The 22,494-nt window shown below is 40.1% G+C and overlaps 1 protein-coding gene across 1 annotated transcript; it reads left to right on the forward strand.

Moving 5' to 3' along the window:
* The first annotated feature begins 9,980 nt into the window (after positions 1-9,980).
* LOC109206213 lies at positions 9,981-10,913 on the forward strand. Its single transcript, XM_019369011.1, has 2 exons — positions 9,981-10,511; positions 10,596-10,913. The coding sequence occupies exons 1-2, from the start codon at positions 9,981-9,983 to the stop codon at positions 10,911-10,913; spliced, it is 849 nt and encodes a 282-aa protein (XP_019224556.1).
* Positions 10,914-22,494: the final 11,581 nt, after the last annotated feature.

Consider the following 22,494-nt stretch of genomic DNA (forward strand, 5'->3'; position numbering starts at 1 on the left):
AGTAATGATAATACCCCGAAAGAACTGAGGATCACCAAATAGCTGGTACGAGAATCCTAGCGCTCTGAATCATCAACCTGTAAATCATTACCTGCATCGTGAGATGCATGCCCCGGGCAAAAAAGACGTCAGTACATTTGAATTGCACTGGTATGTAAAGCAACTAAAGGAAAAAATTATATATGCTGAAACTGAAACTGAGCTGATAACTAAGAATTGATAATTGATACTGAAATGATAACTATTGAAACAGAACTAAAACGATAGCTGATAACTGATAACTGATAACTGATAACTGAAATAATAATTGATAACTGAAATGATAACTGATAACTGATAAATGAAATGATAACTGATAACTGAAATGATAACAAATAACTCAAATGATAACTGATAACTAAACTGAACAAAGGAAGTAAGGATATGAATACTCCCTCTTCTGAATAATGAACAACCTGTTTATCTGAATAAGCTACGACCTCGGGCCCAATATATATATACACAAGCTACGGCCTCAGGCCCAAGTATACGTATACATAACTACGGCCTCAGGCCCAAAAATGCATAAAGCAAAAACTACGGCCTCAGGCCCAAGTATGCATAAAGCATATAAACTACGGCCTTAGGCCCAAATACAGGTGTTCAACATTCAGGAACTGAGAATCAAACTGCAATACATGATAGTGAAATACTGAATCATACTGAGTTACAAGATACTTGAATACTGGATCACACAAAGTTACATAATACTGGAATACTGAATAGGACTAAACTGAGACATGTATTCTTGAATTGATTATGAACACTGAAACTTCAACTGTTTGTGGCATACTGAGTAATCTATACTAAGACTCGGGGGCATCAAACCTAAGTCTATATTGAATACGCAGTGAGCTCGCAACATTCAGAATGAAAGTGGTGAACGAGTTATGAAGCTAGAGAATAGAAGTTCTACAACTATTCAAGGAACTAGGCTTAACTATATTTCTGAGGCAATTGGTAACGTCGTAAAAGAAATGTAGTGTAGGGAGAATCATTAAAATTCCCAAACATAGAGAGTTAGCCTCACATACCTTAACTTCCTGCTCTTGAGCGTAATACAACATTCGCCAACCCTTTCAACTTTAATCTATATCAATACAAGTCAAAGGGAATCCATATTAGCAATAATTCTCATGTTTTGGTCAGTTAAGCATCTTATCAAACACTTGGTGAAAATAAAGCTTCATAGTCCTTATTGATGGTGTCTCTACACCCAATAACCCATTCTCTTGTTCCTAGATAAATTCTAAAGTCTCAAATTGTTATAATCAACATCATTCTTTATCACCGCTAAGGTAAACAGCACCCTTAACCAATAATCAACAATCAACACCCCAAACCTATAATCGCTCATGCTTTTCTATCAAAACCATCAACTCATATCTCATGAACTAGGGTTTATAATCATTAAACTAATGCTAGAATCAATTAGAGGGTGAAGACATTACCTTTTTGAAGTTCAAACCCTTTGAATTCGAGTTCTAGGCTTCCTTCTCTAAAAAATGATGTCCCAATCGAATATCTAATGATATGGAGGGTTTACCCATGTTAATAAGATGTTGGGAAATTGAAATTAACTTAGAATCACCATTAGAACTTACCTTGGGTGGTGGAGGGACCCTTAAGGAGTTAGGTTTTTGAGAGTTCCCCTTTCTAGAGCAAGTTTTTATGTTCTGGGGCTGTGGGGGACGAAGTAGGGCTTTAAAATGACCCCCCATGAGCGCGCCCGCGCACCTGTAGGCCTGACCGCGCTACTGACCGCGCAAAATGGCAGTAACACTGCCTCAAAAGAAGCGCGACCGCGCTCAGGGCGCGCATATTGCACACTGTTTTGTAAAACGCGCATAACCATTTGCACAGAGATCCGTTTGGGCTCCACAATATACCGTTGGAAAGCTATTTCAATGGCCTACAACTTCAATGCTTTGAGTTTTTCAAAATTCTTTACTATTTTTCACTAAGCTCTGTTGGAAGACACACTTTCTGCAAACTTAGTCGATTTTGTCAAATCTTATGCACCTCACTTTCCATCTTGATTTTGAAACAACTATTTTCACCCATAATCATCCTGATGGAACTTCACATGTCCAAAATATAACCTTACTACTCCTTTAACTCATTCATACCTAAGCCGAATTTACGGGGTGTTACATTATCTCCCCCTTGGAATCATTCGTCCTCGAATGATTGTCCTGACTGTAACTTCTGCTAAATCTGGACCTTAAACTGTTCTGGTGGAAACAAGAACTTTCATTAACACTTTCATACTAAACTGAATGAACACATGATTACTGAACTGTTGAGGTACTGAACTGAATGGCTACTGCATTGACTGAATATTGGTCTGCCATGGATACGTGAATACTGAACTAACACGGATATATGAATATTGAACTGACACGAACAATTGAGTATTGAAGTAACATCAATATCATAGTACTAAGCTGGCATGGATACCTAAGTATTGGACTGACATGAGTAGCTGAGTATTGAACTGACATGAGTATCTGAGTACTGAATTGACATGAGTATCTGAGTACTGGAAACTTGAATGTTATAACCTGATACATGAAATACTGGCTATACCACCGCTAATTCTGGTGGCCACTCCAACTCATAAGCTATTTGACCGATCTTTTGTAGGATTCTATATGGCCAAATATAGTAAGGACTATGCTTCCCCTTCTTCCCAAATCTTATAACGCATTTCATAGGCAAAACTTTCAGAAACACCCAATCATCAACTTGAAACTCTAGGTCTCTATGCCGCACATTCGAATAGGACTTGGCGGCTCTGAGCCGTCTTCAAACACTCTTGAATCATATTAACTTTCCCCATAGTCTGACAGACCAAATTTGGTCCCAATAACTCCTCTTCACCAACTTTGGACCAACCAATTAGCGATCTACACCTTCGCCCATACAGAGTCTCGCACGTGCCATCTTGATACTAGAATGGTAGGCGTTATTATTAGAAAACTCAGTTAGAGGTATGTGATCATCCCAATTGCCTTGAAAAATCAAGGATATCCTCAAGTTTGAATAATGCGCTCTGCCTGGCCATCTTTCTAAGGATGAAAAACTTGTGCCTAATCCTTTCTGAAAGAACTTCTAAAAGTTCATTTTAAACTGAGCACCACAGACCCAAATGACGGACCACGGAGTCCCATGCAATTAGACGATTTTCTGAATGTATAACTTGGTACAATCTTCTGTTGAATCTGTAGTCTTTACTGGCAAGAAATGTGCTGACTTGGTACGTCGATTTACGATCATCCAATCAAATCATGCTTTTAAAATGAGCAAGATAATCCCGTTATAAATTTCCACATTTACCATCTCCACTCAAAAGTATGTGTATTCTTTGAGAAAAACACTAGGCTTTCTATTACTCGACTTTCATTTGCTGACAATTCGGACAACTGGCCGCAAAGTCTGCGACGTTCTGTTTCATGTCGTTCAACCAATTAATCTCCTTGGTCATAATGCATATTTGGGGGACCTGGATGGAAAGAAAACCTGGAATTATGGACTTCTAACATGATCTTCCCTCTTTAAGTCCATCTATGTCTGGAACACACAATCTGTCTTGGTACCTCAAAGTACTATCATCTCCCCCTTATTCAAAAGCCATCGTCTTATACCTGTGAATCCCCTCTTTCAACTGCAAAACTTTGGGATTATCACATTGTTTCTCCTTCTCTTCGGCTACTAAGGGGGAACAAGTCCTGCTCTAGACAAAAACTCTGTCATCTTCGAAGTCCGAAGTCGAACTCCTCTTGGCTAGTGAACTTCTTTCACCAGAGTTCTCTTATCTACCTAAATCATGAGTTATACTTCCCACAGTTGATTATCTTCGTAAGCACTTCCTGAAAACACTTATAGTATCATTGTGAACTAAGTCTTTGACCAATACTCCGAAGACTAGAATCTCGTGTAATGGCACTACCCTCGTGACACATGAATAGGCATGATTTTATAGCTTTTGAGTGATCACTTTATCATCAATAACTAATCTTGGTGATGATTCTACTCACTTTGTGTTTCTTACACATGCTATACATAATCTCTGTGGTAATTATCCAATTTTCCCTCATTACCGAACTGATTTTCTTTTTCATATCCCATGCTAACTATTCGGCTTTCAAATCGCTAACAGCACTTACTGAGGGTTTTCACATCACCCCTTAGACCAAAGGTCTTAAACTTGCAGATCCTTCCTTCTTTTTTTGTTGAGATCCAAATAACATTCCTTATTTTCTGCAATTCTTTGCGCTCTACGTCAATGACGACTCATCTTCCTACTTACTTCTGAGAAATCTTTCTTACTAGGAAAACTAAATTATTCACTTAACGGAAAGATAACATATTCACAGCTATCATACACAATCTTAATAATTTAACTCTGCTCACACTGTCAATCCAGGAGAAACCACATTACGATCATTCCTAAATACTATTCTTCTATAGCTTGTGCTCTCACTGCTAGCTGATTTTTTTTCCACCGCCACTGTACTTCGGGTATTTCAAGTTGTCATTCACTCACAATAGTTAGTCTCGCTAAGTGAATCAAATTGTACCTCTACTAGCTCTACTGAAATTGCTAATTCACTGTATCAACTCAAAACTTACTTATTATTCTTTTACTAAACACCTACTAGAATCACGTTTTCTTTTCTACTTTGGATAACTAAAGTAAGGAATAAGGTTATTTCTAACTTCCCTCATCATCCGACCCTATTCTATGGTCGCATACTATCCCCTTTTTTTCTAAACTATGTGCATAGATCACACTTAGGGAATTCATCTGTCTTAAACCAAATTAGAATATCTAACCCCAAACTTTCTATATAATACAAAATCATATCATACTATAAACATATGCGGTAATCACTTAGTCACATAACCTAAGAGGGAACTGCCATATCTTTTATCTTACATCAATAGCTGCTTCTTATAGTAGCTTACTAACGTGGTACTTCTAGTTCTGATTTGAATAAATCTAAACAACTTAAAATCATTCTCTGAAATTCACTATTGGCTGCTCTTAGTTCTCGTTGCGTACATCATATCTTCTTGTCATCTGCATGAGTTGTACGAAATCACATCTTCGGTAATAACAAACGTTTCTGATTCCTAGGTATTTTACCCTTAGGCTCTTTTATCTCCAAAACTATAGTGACCAATGTTAGGGTCTGATATCTGAACTATCACCATCCAACTTGTGGCTCCATTTCCAAGAATTAAATGAAGTTGTTCTAGGAGGTAAAACACATACGAGTACACTGCCATGTACAAACTTATCCTTCAAAGTATACCATCATGTACAAAGTTGTCATTCACTCACAATAGTTAGTCTCGCTAAGTGAATCAAATTGTACCTCTACTAGCTCTACTGAAATTGCTAATTCACTGTATCAACTCAAAACTTACTTATTATTCTCTTACTAAACACCTACTAGAATCACGTTTTCTTTTTCTACTTCGGATAACTAATGTGAGGAATAAGGTTATTTCTAACTTCCCTCATCATACGACCCTATTCTATGGTCGCATACTATCCCCTTTTTTTTCTAAACTATGTGCATAGATCACACTTAGGGAATTCATCTGTCTTAAACCAAATTAGAATATCTAACCCCAAACTTTCTATATAATACAAAATCATATCATACTATAAACATCTGCGGTAATCACTTAGTCGCATAACCTAAGGGGGAACTGCCATATCTTTTATGTTACATCAATAGCTACTTCTTATAGTAGCTTACTAACGTGGTACTTCTAGTTCTGATTTGAATAAATCTAAATAACTTAAAATCTTTCTCTGAAATTCACTATTGGCTGCTCTTAGTTCTAATTGCATACATCATATCTTCTAGTCATTTGCATGAGTTGTACGAAATCACATCTTTGGTAATAACAAACGTTTCTGATTCCTAGGTATTTTATCCTTAGGCTCTTTTATGTCTAAAACTATAGTGACCAATTTTAGGGTCTGATATCTAAACTATCACCATCCAACTTGTGGCTCCATTTCCAAGAATTAAATGAAGTTGTTCTAGGAGGTAAAACACATACGAGTACACTACCATGTACAAACTTATCCTTCAAAGTATACCATCATCTGATAAATCACTTCTTGCGCCATCCAGTGAGTCTTGGTCTTAATCCAGACCTAAAATATGCGAAGATTTCGCTACAATCACTGTTACTTGCATTTTCTTTTAGCACCCATAGGCCTTACTGTATACTCACCAGTCACCAGAATTTTGATACACTGAAAATTGGAGATCTGGCAACTGAATAGCTGATAACTGGTATCCTGAATAACCATAAACTTGCTAACTGAAAGATTGTGTAACTGGTAACTGAGATTAACTGATAACCATAAGACATGATAATTGCTTTTGTACTTTCTGATAAGGTTATGCTCTAATCTGTACTACTATCCATTGCATCCCACTTTTAACATCTTCTCAAGTCTCATATTTACCAACTTGTACTCCATAATTATACCCCAATGGGCAAGTATCCTCTCTAGGACCGTAGGTTTCTCCTGCGCGTCGCTTGGGCATCCAATACGTTTGCAATTCGATAGCAAGAGAAGGTTAACTATTTCTCTAAGCTTCATGGCACAATCTAGAGTAGAAATAAATGAGACTATTCTGGATGTCTTGGTAGTAAACCGTTTATATGAGTGGCCGGCACACACATATAAAGGAAACTCCACTAGACACTCCACTCTTGAACATAGTGCTCTGATAGCAAGCTTTGTCACGCCCCGAACCTGGGCCTGGACGTAACAAGGCACTCGGTGCTTGACTACATGTGATCGAGCGAACCAACTGGCTGGCTGAATCAGCATGTGGTATCATAACATACTGAATGCGGAAGATAAACTGACACATGTTGATATACTGAAAGTCTGGATGATATAAATCAAAGTGTGGAAATACTAATACAATTCTGAAATATATTTGTAACCAACATGGCTTAATATAAAAAGCCTGCGACTCTATCTAGCTGTTACTCTAGTCTATGAAGCCTCTAATGAAGTACTGAAAACACTGACTGTTTGAACATACTGAAGACTATAGTAAAGATAATGCCCCGAAAGAACTAGGGATCACCAAATAGCTGGTACGAGAATCCTAGCGCTCTGAATCATCAACCTGTAAATCATTACCTGCATCGTGAGATGCAGGCCCCGGGCAAAAAGGACGTCAGAACATTTGAATTGCACTGGTATGTATAGCAACTGAAGGAAAGAACTATAAATGCTGAAACTGAAACTAAGTTGATAATTGAGAATTGATAATTGATACTGAAATGATAACTATTGAAACAGAACTGAAACGATAGCTGATAACTGATAACTAAAATGATAACTGATAACTGATAACTGAAATGATAATTGATAACTGATAACTGATAACTGAACTAATAATTGATAACTGAAATAATAACTGATAACTGAAATGATAACCGCTAGCTGGAATGATACCTGATAACTGAACTGAACAAAGGAAGTAAGGATATGAATACTCCCTCTTCTGAATGATGAACAACCTGTTTATCTGAATAAGCTACGCCCTCGGGCCCAATATATATGTACACAAGCTACGGCCTCTAGCCCAAGTATACGTAGACATAACTACGGCCTCAGGCCCAAAAATGCTAAGCATAAACTACGGCCTCAGGCCCAAGTATGCATAAAGCATTTAAACTACGGCCTCAGGCCCAAATACAGGTGTTCAACCTCCAGGAACTGAGAATTAAACTACAATGCATGATAGTGAAATACTGAATCACACTGAGTTACACGATACTGGAATATTGGATCACACTGAGTTACATAATACTGGAATACTGAATAGGACTAGACTGAGACATGTATTCTTGAACTGATTATGAACACCGAAACTTCAACTGTTTATGGCATACTGAGTAATCTATACTAAGACTCGGGGCATCAAACCCAAGTCTATATTGAATACGCACTGAGCTCACAACGTTCAGAATGAAAGTGGTGAACGAGTTATGAAGCTAGAGAATAGAAGTTCTACAACTATTCAAGGAACTAGGCTTAACTATATTTTTGAGGCAATTGGTAACGTCGTAAAAGAAGCGTAGTGTAGGGAGAATCATTAAAATTCCCAAATATAGAGAGTTAGCCTCACATACCTTAACTTCCTGCTCTTGAGCGTTATACAACATTCGCCAACCCTTTCAACTTTAATCTATATCAATACAAGTCAAAGGGATTCCATATTAGCAATAATTCTCATGTTTTGGTCACTTAAGCATCTTATCAAACACTTGGTGAAAATAAAGCTTCATAGTCTTTATTAATGGTGTCTCTACACCCAATAACCCATTCTCTTGTTCCTACATAAATTCTAAAGTCTCAAATGGTTATAATGAACATTATTCTTTATCACCCATAAGGTAAAAAACACCCTTAACCAATAATCAACAATCAATACCCCAAACCTATAACCGTTCATGTATTTCTATCAAACCCATCAACTCATATCTCATGAAATAGGGTTTATACTCATTAAACTAATGCTACAATCAATAAGAGGGTGAAGACATTACCTTTTTGAAGTTCAAACCCTTTGAATTTGAGTTCTAGGCTTCCTTCTCTCAACAATGATGTCCCATTCGAATATCTAATGATATGGAGGGTTTGCCCATGTTAATAAGATGTTGGGAAGCTGAAATTAACTTAGAATCACCATTAGAACTTACCTTGGGTGGTGGAGGGACCCTTAAGGAGTTAGGTTTTTGAGAGTTCCCCTTTCTAGAGCATATTTTTATGTTCTGGGGCTGTGGGGGACGAAGTAGGGCTTTAAAATGACCCCCCATGAGCGCGCCCGTGCACCTGTAGGCCTGACCGCGCTACTGACCACGCAAAATGGCAGTAACACTGCCTCAAAAGAAGCGCGGCCGCACTCGGGGCGCGCTCAGGGCGTGCATATTGCACACTATTCTGTAAAACGCGCATAACTTTTTGCAAAGAGATCTGTTTTGTCTCCACAATATATCGTTGGAAAGATATTTCAAAGGCCCACAAGTTCCGTGCTTTGAATTTTCCCAAATTCCCTACACATTTTCACTAAAACCTGATGGAAGATAGACCTTTTGCAAACTTAGTCGATTTTGTCAAATCTTATGCACCTCACTTTCCATCTTGATTTTGAAACAACTATTTTCACCCATAGTCATCCCGATTGGACTTCACATGTCCAAAATATAACCTTACTACTCCTTTAACTCATTCATACCTAAGCCGAATTTACGGGGTGTTACAATGCTGAAATACATCATCTCTTAGTTGACATGGAATCAAAAAAGGATGAATTTTTCAATACAAATGAAGAACGGGAACCAAGTGCTAACAGGAATCCCCAGCACAGAGTGCTTTTAGAAGAAGCTAATCAACCCAGCGATTATCATTATGTCCCTGATCCTGGAGAAGGCCAATTTAATAGATTCTCTCCTTCAGGAATGGATCTTGATGAGTACAGGCCAATCCAGTCAGAAGATGAATTAGAATATGGAAGTGTGGACCTGAATGAAGACCAACATTGTGATCTTATCATTAGAGCCTTTAATGGAGATATTGACAAAGACCACACGATAGCTAGTCAAGGTTTGTCACCAAGGCAGATTGGACCTTCACCAAGAATCACTAGAAGTAGGGTTGCTGCTGGCCCTAGTACCATCCAAAAGTCCAAACATTTCTCCATTTCCTGATGATTAGTACAATCATTTGGAATGCAAGAGGCATCAGAACCTCCGGAGCTATTGAAAGGCTCAAACTTCTGAAAAAACTTCACTAACTTTCTTTCATTGTTGTCCTTGAACCTTTCCTTCAATCCAATGCAATTCAACCCAATCACCACAACTACTTCAGACTCCAACTCTCCATGCATAATGCAGCTGCCAATGTCAATAACAAGATTTGGGTTTTTTGGGATCAGGAATCCAGTGGTACTGTGCTAGACCATGATGAACAACAAATGACCATTGAACTCAAACATGTGGAAGCTAATGATCCCTTTCAAGTCACTATTATCCATGCTAAGTGTAAGCCTTCTATGAGAATTCCTATATGGAAAACTTTGAGATTGAAATCCACCAGTTGTTCTGTTCCTTGGTGTGTCATTGGTGAATTTAATGTTATAGCCTCATTTGAAGAGAAGTTTGGTGGGCTCCCATATCAAATGAAGAGGAGCATTGACTTTCTCGGCATGATTGAAGATTGTGGGCTTGTTGACCTTGGTTTCTATGGTCCAAGATACACATGGTCAAATGTTAGAGGCCCCTATTTAATAGTTTGGAAAAGACTGGATAGAGGTATGGTTAATGACAATTGGCTAAGAACCTTTCCTGCCACCACCATTACCCATCTAGCAGCTGCTGGTTCTGACCACTCTCTACTCCTTGTGGAACTTCATGTGAGACAAGAACACAATCATAAGTACTTCAAATTTCTCAATTGCTGAACTGAAAATGAGTCATTCAAACCCTTAGTTCAACAGGTCTGGTCCACACATATTGCTAGCAGTGCTATGTGGATTTTCCACCAGAAATTGAAAACTACCTTTAGGGCATTGAGTTTCCGGTCAAGAGAACAATATGGTGGCATTTTTCAACTACCTAAGGAGTTTGAACAAAAGGTTAAGGAAGTTGAAGAGAAATGGTTAGTAACCAATGATCCTTCTGATAGAGCTGCTCTTCATGACATTCAAGCTCAATATACTAAATATCTGAAGACTGAAGAAGCAGTTCTACGGCAGAAAACACAGCTTCACGGGTTCAAAGATGGAGATGGCAACTCCAGATACTTCATAGCTTAATTAGAGGAAGAAGAAGAAAGTTGTACATTCATAAACTCAAAAATGAGGAAGGAGATTGGATACAAGGGGATGAGGCTATTAGTGAGGTTGCTTGTGAATATTTTGAAGAGATCTTTTCTGAAACATGGGGGTGATAAGAGAAGAACTTCTCAACTATATTCCCAGCATGATCGCCCCTGAAGATAATGCTGAACTCATCAAAGATCCTACCTTACAGGAACTCAAAAAGGTGGTCTTCTCTATGAACCCTAACAGTGCAGCAAGTCCAGATAGAATGAACGGTACATTTTTCCAAGCATGCTGGGAAATAATCAATCACGGCCTTCTCAATGTTGTCCTGGCCTACTTCAGAGGCAGTGTTATGACAAAGTACATGACCAATTCTTGTTTGGTTCTCCTGCCTAAGGTTGAATTTCCAAACTCCTTAACAGAATTCAGACCAATCAGCCTTAGTAACTTCATCAACAAGGTCACTTCCAAAGTCATTTGCACCAGATTAGCCCCCATATTTCTGAGAATATTATGCTTGCACAAGAAATTGTTCGGGGAATTAAAAAGCCAAATACTGATGCCAATGTTGTGATCAAGCTGGATATGGCTAAAGATTATGACCGAGTCTCATGGGATTTCACTTGCATTATGTTGAGAAGAATGGGTTCTGTGAGATTATCATTGACATGATTTGGAGGACAATGTCCAACAATTGGTATTCAATTATTTTCAATGGTACCATACATGGATTTTTTAAGTCTACTAGAGGTTTGAAGTAGGGGGACCCTCTATCCCCTGCCCTTTTTAATATTGGTGTTGAACTCCTATCAAGAATGCTCAACAACCTCACCCATGATCAATTTTTCAATGGTTTCTACATGCAAAAGAGAGGTCCCCAGGTCAACCATCTCAGCTTTGCATATGATATTATCATTTTCACTTCAGGATGCAGATCCTCACTTCTAAAAATCATAAAGATCTTAAGTGATTATGGAATCACCTCTGGGCAGCAGATCAACAAAAGCAAGAGCTATTTCATGGTTCCAGCTTGTGTGTTTCACTACAATATGAGCAGAATTCAACAGATAACAGGCTTCACTAGGAAAGAATCCCCTAACACATACCTTGGCTGCCCTCTCTATCTATTGGCAGGAAGAGGATCATGTACTTAAATGGTTTAATTTCTAAGGTGGTCAACAGGATTAGAGGTTGGCATGGCAACTTACTTTCTTATGGGGGCAGAGTTACTCTAATCAAACATGTAGTTCAATCCCTTCCTATTCATATGCTTTCAGCAGTCTCTCCTCCCAAGACAGTCATGAAGCAGATTGAGAGGCTGGCTGCCGAATTCTTTTGGGGAGTTGATAAGAACAAAAATAAATATCACCGGACTTCATGGTCAAAGATTGCACACCCCCTAAAAGAAGGTGGCATTGGGACAAGATCCATACAAGATGTGTGCAAAGCTATGGAGTTCAAACAGAGGTGGAATTTCAGAACCAAACAGTTCTTGTGGAGCAAATTTCTTATGGCTAAATATTGTCAAAGGTTACACCCCATCTCCAAAAAGTAGGACACAAGGCAATCTCAAGCATGGGAAAAGCTCATGGTCAATAAGAAAGAGGCAGAACAACATATTCGTTGGAGATTACATTCAGGGGAGGTCAGCTTCTGGTGGGACAAATGGCTTGGTACAGGCCCTCTGGCACACCATTGAACTGATGGTGGCAGAGAAGGCAAGATTCCAGTCTCATACTTCTGGGAAACAGGATAGTGGAATATTCAGAGGTTGAATGCTTTAGCTCCTGCACACATGATCCCCCAGATCCTTCTTATTCCCATTCATTTCAATCATCACATACCAGATAAACCTACATGGATACCACACACAAGAGGTAATTTTACCTGTGCATCAATCTGGGAAGTCATTAGAACCAAAAAGCAACATCTCTTCTCCAATTCCAAAGTCCGGCACAAAAAGATCCCATTCAAATGGTCTTTCCGCTTTTGGAGAGTCCTTAGAAATAAACTACCCACTAATGATAGAGTTGTCTCATTTGGCTAGCCTACTGTCACCAGGCGTGTTTGTTGTATCAGACCTCAGAGGGAATCCATTGACCATATATTCAGTAAAGGGCATTTTGTAAGAATAGTTTGGAGGAAATTTTCTGGTATTGCTGGACTGAACACTGATGATCTCCCTCTCAGACTTCTATTTGATGAAATGGTGGCTTCTGAAAGCCAAGAATGCAGTCCACAAGCTCCTGCTTGACACCATTCCAGTTATCATTTGCTAGAATTTTCGGAAGAATAGGTGTGGAGCAAAATATGGCAACAGGAATTCATCTATCACTAGGGTGGTTTTTGCTATTCACTTAGACATCCTTCTTCTTCTCAAGACTAGCTATCCTCGGATCAAATGGCCTCCTAACTGGAATGACATTGTCACCCTGGATGAGAATGTGAAACATGTCACCACCATCACTCAAGTGACATGGGCTAAACCTCAGGTTCAATTTGTGAAAGTGAACTGTGATGGCAGTGCCCTTACAAATCCGGGAAGAATTGGAGCTAGTGTCATTGTCAGGGATCACCATGGCCAATTCATTCATTCCATGGCCTCCCCTCTAGGCAGTAGCACCAATAACTTAGCAGAGACCACTGCTGCTACCATTGGAGTCAACTAGTGTATTGAGAATGGTTTCACTAGGATTCACCTAGAGGTTGACTCGGCTCTTTTGGTACATTGGGTAAACAACACATCCAATCCTCCATGGAATATTCAGATGCAAATTCAATAGTTGCAACAACTCTGCCAATAGTGTGAGGAAATCAGATGCACACACACATTCAGGGAAGCAAATTGCCATGCTGACTCTTTGTCCAAACTTAGCCATGATCTCCCACAGCTTACCCATTTCAACAATATTCTGGACCTCCATTCCCAGATCAGAGGCCAGATTATATTGGACCAAATGGGCACCCCATCCTTCGGGTACAAAAAGGCAGCCACCATACAAATTCCTTCAAGCATCACCACCAACATCACTTCATCCAATGGCTATGGATGATCACCACAAATATCTAGGAGCTGACCTAATAGTCCAAAGGAAATCAGAGCTTTCAGCACACTATCAGCACCACAATAGAAGAACTATCATGATAGTACAGGAATTTTTAGCTAACCTTTTTCTCTTTTTTGCAGGAATAGCTTAAATGTCTACATCATTGGTGGAAATCCAACGTGTGGTATTAGCATTCTTGATGCTCATTCTATTGGATATCCTCAATGTAGATGGACATTTCCTGCTACTTCAACTGGAATTCACCACCTCCAATCACTACCAATAACACCCCAATCACACTCACAGAAATCCATTCAAGCAAGATGACATACACTAACCCACATACACATACACATAAAGTGCATCTCCATACCACAACACCTCCCACATTCCATCATACTTACAAGCAAGTTCATCACCCCCCCCCCCCTGAACATCTCACTCAAAGCTCCAGTACACACAATAACCTGGCACCAGCAGCTGGATGCAGCATCACCACCTCTCACCATTTTCTGGGACCCAGAACACATAAGAACCTGGGCACTAAGGCTGAAAACTCCAGCATTGGGTTGGGATCATTTCACACTATCAACACCCTACCCATCACAACTCCCAGAACACACAAGAACCTAGGAGCAGGTTTTTATCTAACTGGTTTGTTTTCCTTTGCATGTATAATGGCTATATCCGAATTGTTGATGCACTTGCAAGGTGTGGTACTAACATCTCTGCTGTTTAATCTCTTGAGAGTGCATCAACTTTCTTGGGCATGCTGAAGAACCAATGTCACCTTGGCAGAAATACAGTCATGCATAGCTCACAGGACCCGTCAAAAAATGCACACTAGCAGTCACAAAATCACCAGCAAGAGCATTAATTTAGCTCAGCATTGCACACCCCAGAAATACATAGTCAAGCTCCCAGTACCTAGAAGTTCACCACAACAGCTTCAATTCTAGATACAAGTTGCAGACCATCAGCGGGACTTTTCTAGGGGCACAGACCTAGCTTTCATTCTCTCTTTTTTCACATGTTCTCACCAACAGCAACCCATTCCTGGCTCCAGCATCTTCAGCAGTCAGATGTCATCACCCTCACATACATGCCTAGAGAGCATCTGTATAATAGATGTACACTACTGCTCACTTTCCTCTGTCAGAAACAATAGACAGCAACAGCTTAATAGCCCAGCTCATTGGGTCCTTTTGATTCCTATCTTCAATTTGGATTTCTTTGATCTCAGTGTCAAAGCAAAGTTGAAGATAGCACCTCCTTCAGACTCACATTTTTTGTTAGCTTCCATTGGAGGCTTCACCTATCTCAGATGTAGCACACTTATCTGCTTAGTAGATTTAGGATCATTTGTACTCCTTTGTATAGTTGACCTAGGTACACTAAACTACGTTTTTGTATATCCAACTGTCTATCACAGTCATATAGACAATTGGAATTTTCATATAGGTCTAACATCACATAGTTGTTTAGGTACATTTGACTATCAGTTTGTGATGATCAAGTGTACAATCATTTTTTGGGAGGTAAGATTTATGTCCCCCTCCATTGTTGTACTTTACTTTACATTTATGAAAATTAACCTTAGGCACAATGCCTAGTGGATTTGCAAAAAAAAAATCAATAAAATCACAAGAGAGTCAAGAATACTTACCCAATTCACGTGGTAAAATTTCTCTACCAAGACGCCCAAGAGCGAGCTCCAAATCTCAAAATATTATAAAAAGAACCAAGGCCTTGAATAAAAATAGAATCTGCCCAGCCCTTTCGCTTCTGCGAATAATTGAGCCACTTCTGCGACCTTGCTTCTGCGACGTGAAGCCCGCTTCTGCGGAATAAGCTAGAAAAATGGCCCTTCGCACCTGCGGAAAACATCCTCTCCTGCGCAAATCGCAGGTGCAACAACTAAACGAGCATCTGCGCATAAGACGCTGTTGCACCCAAAGATTTCGCTTCTGCGCACGCAGGTGCGCTTCTTCCTCTGCATCTGCGATGGTCCCCCAGCCTAGCCTTTTCCCGCTTCTACAACCAATTGTCCGACTCTGCAGACTCGCGTCTACTCCATTCTTCCGTAGATGAGGAAACACCAGAACCAGCACTCCTTCAGCAATGCAACATGCGACAAAATTATCCGAACCTCGTCCGAAACTTACGCAAGCCACTCGGCACCCCTTTCAAATATACCAACAAATCCCATAACATAACACGGACCTACTCGAGGCCTCAAATCACACATAACAACATCGAAACGATGAATAGCACCTCAATTCAAACTTAAATGAACTTTTGAACTTTTAACTTCCAAAACTCACACAGAAATATATCAAATCAACCCAGAATGAACTAAAATTTTGCACACAAGTCCCAAATGACATAACGAAACTATTTAAATTCCCGGAACCAAAATACGAAACCGATTTTATCAAAGTCAACTCCTGCTCAAACTTATGAACTTTCCAAGCCTTCAAATTTCCAACTTTTGCCAATTAGTGCCGACCCCTTCTAGAAATATCCAAATGCAAACCTGGGCATACGCCCAAGTCCAAAATCACCATCCGGACCTAACGGAACCTTCGAAACTCTGATTCGGGATCAAATACACAAAAGTCAAACTTGGTCAACTCTTCCAACTCATAGCTTCAAACATGAAATTCATTCTTCCAAATCACTTCAAAACCACTTGATTCACACAATCCATAATACATCATACGAAGCTACTCAAGATTTCAAATAGTTGTAAGGAACGCAAACGCTTAAAATGGCCGGTCGGGTCGTTACATTCTCCCCCACTTTAACATACGTTCGTCCTCGAACGTGCCCAGAGTCATTCCTAAGACATCAAACCGCCATGTAACATTACCATGCACATACCTGGGGGTGATCCCATGTCACCCTAATCCATATAAGCCTGACGACACAACCTAACTAAAGATCCTTAATTCAACCTTAGCCCATAAACCTTAGAATATAACTTCCAACATCCGGAATTTCCTATAAGACCCGAATCTCGCATCTACACACTGTATAAGTCTAACCAGTTGCATCAAGCCATAAACATAACCCAAGACACAATACCCATAGCAATAAATTCCGACCGCAATAGTTGCTCGATAACCAACCCGACACCGGTAACAAACCTCATATCAATTAAAATCTTGTTCTGAACATTTGTACACCGCCAATGATGAAAGAAAAATGCAGAAACTCTTAACCACTCATCAGATCAACAAGTCATGGAGCTCTCTCTCGTCCGACAAGAACTAAAGCAAAATCCTAAGCCGACTTCCGATATTATTCTTCCAAGCATACCGTAATCAAATCCGATAGTATCCATTTTAGGTCGAATGACTCCATCTCATCAAGTACAAGCTACTCTACTGACACGCCATGCCAATACTACCTAGAATCATAAACTGTGCAATCCGTGCATCAATAAGCAACAATTCAAATGTACTCAAACATGGAAAATGACTCAATCGAGAAAACCGTCCCGCAAGCTCAACATGTACCACCGCCAACGCAATGCTATGAACCCATCACACATGGTATAACCAAGACACATGAATCAATCACCAAGGATCATATCCCAACATAACTTCGCTGCAATGCATGGCCCTATCCAAGCCATATGAAATACCTCAAGCCACAATGCTCAAAATCAACAACTACACGCAATTCGACATCAAATACACGAAGCGTATGACCATATCCATGGAGATGCAAATAACACAATATAACACAACCCGGAGAGAACATAACCAAGGGGCAATCAACCATTCAACACCCCAATAACCATCTCGCTCAAATTCCCCTATAAGGCCCCAAACAGAACCGCATCGGAGGTGCATATAACCAACAAATCATCACCCCTCGTAGCATAGAAGAATAACACATAGAACATACCAGATACGAATGAGATCAATTCTAACCGAATGGCACAACCCTCAACAATAGCAGTACGGAGTCAACCAATCCGACCCGATGTAGAATACGCATCCTTATTAGGCCTACCAATGGGCTCCCTAAACAAACCTTGGTCATCCACAAATAGATAATTAACCCTCCGAAAGTCCACAATGACCTAACCATAATACATGGTATCATCTGGCTAGCTTTGGCCATATTTTCAGAGTCCACAACCACGAAACAACCTGCTTCTGAGAACTCCCAGTATCCAAATCCATAGAACACATGAATAACCACATCTTATCCCAACTCCACCACCCGAATGTCTAACACATCTCTCGTACACGATCATCCCACGAGGAATACTTCTATAATTATTTTGTGCCACATAGTAAAATCAGAATATCAACAGTCGATCAACCAGGTAAGTACCGTAATACCAATGAAGCATCTGTAAGTTAAAACACAGTGCACCTTCTAAAATGCGCACCCTTCTCAGGAAATACCAAGTAGTAATAGCATTCATCTAAACATCTGAAACCGTCCATATTGTTCAAGATTCACGACCTTCCTTTCAAAACTGAACTGTGACCTTGCACATGCAAATATCAACCCCACACAAGACATCGCATCAACCATGCCATCATATGAAAAGTACGAGAATCTCATAATCAACTCTCAGTCACCAGCAAAATACATACCCGATCTGTTAGAAACCTTCCAATTGATCCCATCCAAGAGAAAACCACACTACGCAACATGCTCCTCACGCCGGTAGGAAATATCCATCTCAAACCGTGGTAGAAACCATCAAAAACTCTTTGAACCCCATTAATACGTAACCAAGCCATCAGAATTGAATCTCTCTAACTCAACCAAGCCACTCAGGTCGCCAAATCCAAGGGTATTGCCAAAAATCACCTGCAGAGACACCACATCAAAAGAACCAAAAGAACTGAGCATACCATTACCATACTGATCCAACCTACTACCAAGTTGTCCTATTTCCTCTGAGTTTCTTCTAAATTACCTTCAAGTTGATACTTCTCCTCACAATAATACCATGATCCTCAACCAAAACTCACCACACGAGACCCTAGCATAAAACCGCACCACCCTAAGGTCCAAAAGACGTTGTATTTCCTCTTAAGCACCCCAAAAGTACCACAACCGAGATGCCCACTTTGAAGAGACCTTCTGTGAACCTAAAGTTGCTCCTACCTTCCTGATACTGAAATGTAGAATCCATAATGATATAGAATAATGCGAGTCTCGATAACATCCAATGTAAATCTCAGATTCTAGCCATACACAAATTCGAATTTTTTTTTATCAATTACTACATATAAATCTTGAATCCATTAGAACCTTCTCGAGAGTCACCCACTTTGCTCAAATCTGAATTGCACAACGGACCGAACGACCGGTTCCCTATTAGCACGACAACACCCAAAGAAGTAACTCCGTTTTAATGCAATCGAGCAAATTCCTACTCCGTGCGCACTACATCCTTCACGAATAACAACTGAATCAGCCCATGATTCTCATGTACCTATAAAGTGTAATACACCCTGCATCCAGAAATTTCCTTGCTTAAGTCATCCTCCAAACCAGCCTCTGCAAGTCATAATCGATTCATAAGTATGCCTCAAACCGAAACCAGTACAACACATAACCAAGCAATCCACTTGTCGATAACAGTCTCCCCCACTTTGCTCAAAGCCATAGATCAAAACACTCGATAACTCACAATGCCCATACTCTATTACTGCAACAAAATCACAGTGAGATTCAACTAATCCTTCATAAGCTCGTGTGACACAAACCATATAGTACCTCAAATCATCTACTAAGCTCGCATACATCCTCATGATGGTCGGTTTAAATTTCTCAACCAATCCAAGATCAAATTACAACACCTATACCCACTGGTAGAAAAGAAAGCCTCCACACAACATCATCAAGATCACACATCTGTAGATTGCCCCGTAGGTCATACCCCACCTACTTAGCCTCAAGTTGGCATCTCTCTATACCCTTTCACAACCACAACACTACGCAATCACGTAATATTCCTGAGTCTGAACTCACCCACAAGACATGAGAATCTAATTTGTTCCACAACTAGGCAACATGAAAGACCCTTAAACCCACTCATAACTCAAGACTATACGTCAAATCAAGACAGAAATCAAGCACCCAATAGTCCTTTTCACATCCCAAGCAAACTCTTCCCGTCACATTCAAACCACTTGAACATATCATGCAGTCACATCATACTCATCATATAGCCATCCAACCATTCATCGAGCCATAAATCCCACTCATAGGGACACTATCGGACATATAAATCCAAAAGTATGAACTCACCCAACTGAAACTACCGAGCCTAAGATGCGGTCTAAATCTGGCCTCAAGTCTTCCAGACCGGCATATCACCAAAACACCAGAAACACATCTCGTACCTTATCCATAGAATCACAAGCCGTCAATGCACAACTGATACCGAGCGCTCACATACGCATATGAGTGAGTGGACGATATTCAAAGAGATACGCTTCAAGCTGAATCAATACCTCACGATAAGGAAAGAAATATGGGAAGTTTATCCTAAATGCCCTGTAGCCTCTCCAAGATAGGTATTGACGTCATCATACCGATCCGCAAAACTCTACTAGATGCTTGCTCATGACTCGTAGAACCTATGAACCTAGAGCTCTGATACCAATTTGTCATGATCCAAAATCTAACGAGTCATGATCGTATCTAAGGCCAACCCGCTAGGTAAGCAAATCAAAAACAATCTTATTCAATGAGATTTAATGAGAAAATAAATGAAGAAATAACTGAACTTTTATACAAAGAATTCCCAAGGACTGGTAGTACAAATCATGAGTTTCTAAGATTCAAAATTTACAAAACTGGTATGGAATACAATACATCATTTGTTTGAAATATACATGAATAGATTAATAATTCTAAATCTACCAAGAACAAGAGGCAGCTATGACCAGATCGCATGTACATCTTCAATGCCAGCTCTCGCCATACACAACAACATCAGCATCCAAAATCTGCACGCAAGGTGCAAAAGTGTAGTATGAGTACAACCGACCCCATGTACCCAATAAGTAACAAACTTAACCTTAGGTTCATAGTAGTGACGAGCTCGGATAACTGTCAAGGTCCAACACCAATAACAAACATCAACTCATAATGATACAATAAAGGTAGCACAAAAAGAAGCTCAAAATATGATACTCAGCTCGTTCACAGTTACGGAAAAAATGGGCATGATTTTAAAGTATAACAATAAAACTCAAATCTTTCACCAAAATCACCAAAGTATGAGTAAGTTAGAAAAACTATGATTTTTCCCAAAAACCTTCCAATAATAAATAAGACATTTCATTATCAGATAGCATGAGGAAAATACTTCTCTATGCCTACATGTCAATGTGCACGTGAAATCATGAATGTCACAAAATAGCGTAGCATGAGGAAATGCATCTCTATGCATGTATGCCAAGTATGCATGTCAAATGCAATGTATCACAGTGATGAACTCATGTAATCACACTTCTAGAGTACTCAATCTCACTGTCTCGCACTCCCATCATCACGCTTAATACACAGCACACTCAGTCACTCGGCAATGTACAAGGGCAGATCCAGCTCAATGTGGGTGTGCAGACTCCGGAGTGCCAGATCCAGCCCAAGTGCTATAATAAGACAATCATGGATGAATCAATAAGGCCTGCTACGGCATGCAGTCCGATCCCAACGTGAATCAATAATACTTGTTGCGGCGTGCAACCCGATCCATACAATATCAGGCATAATCCGGCCCTCAGGCCCCAACTCAGTCATCAATCTCTTTAGTCTCTCGGGCTCACAATGTCATGAAAATCAACCCAAAAATGATGGATGAGCCAATTCATCTGAGTACGGACTATTGACATTATTCCTGTGGAGTTCCTGCCATTTCCTGAGGAGTGTAATTATACACGTAAGTGGTACACTTGTGTTTTCGTAGTTTTACTTATGGTGGAGGCAGGTCCTGCAAATGCGCTTTTCTTCTCTTTTCTGCGGCAATTCCGTGGATGCCATACGAGGTCCCCGACCTGACGGACTGGTCTTGGAAGCTGGCGACTTGCTCGACTTACTATGAGCGTAAGTGGCGAGACTTGTCCAAGGGTATGTGGGAGGCAAAACACCACGGTATGTGCTATGTGATTTGCTTTCTTTGAAAGGCACTTTCTTTTTATGCATACTGACTCCGTCATCGTAGGCATTGGGGAATTTTTAGAGATAAGATCGTGCCCTCTCAGAGAGGGAGAAGGGTCGTAAGCTTCGGGACTAATGAATAATAACAAACGAAAAGAACCTTTGCAGGGCAAAAGTGCTCAAAGCGGGACAAGTCTAGCCCCGAGGCTCAGAGAAGATCTATCAGTTGAGCCTGCAGCACCCGAGATTCCTGGACTTAGAGAAAAGGTCCCTCCTTCGCCGCCGTCTTCATTTCCTATCGAAGGTACTTCGAAGGATGCCCGAGGCCATTGGCCGCCTACAATGAGTGGGGTATCGAGCGACCGTGTTCCAATCGGAAG

The sequence above is a fragment of the Nicotiana attenuata genome, unplaced genomic scaffold (genome assembly GCF_001879085.1).
Source record: "Nicotiana attenuata strain UT unplaced genomic scaffold, NIATTr2, whole genome shotgun sequence".
In the NCBI taxonomy this organism is placed as follows: Eukaryota; Viridiplantae; Streptophyta; class Magnoliopsida; order Solanales; family Solanaceae; genus Nicotiana; species Nicotiana attenuata.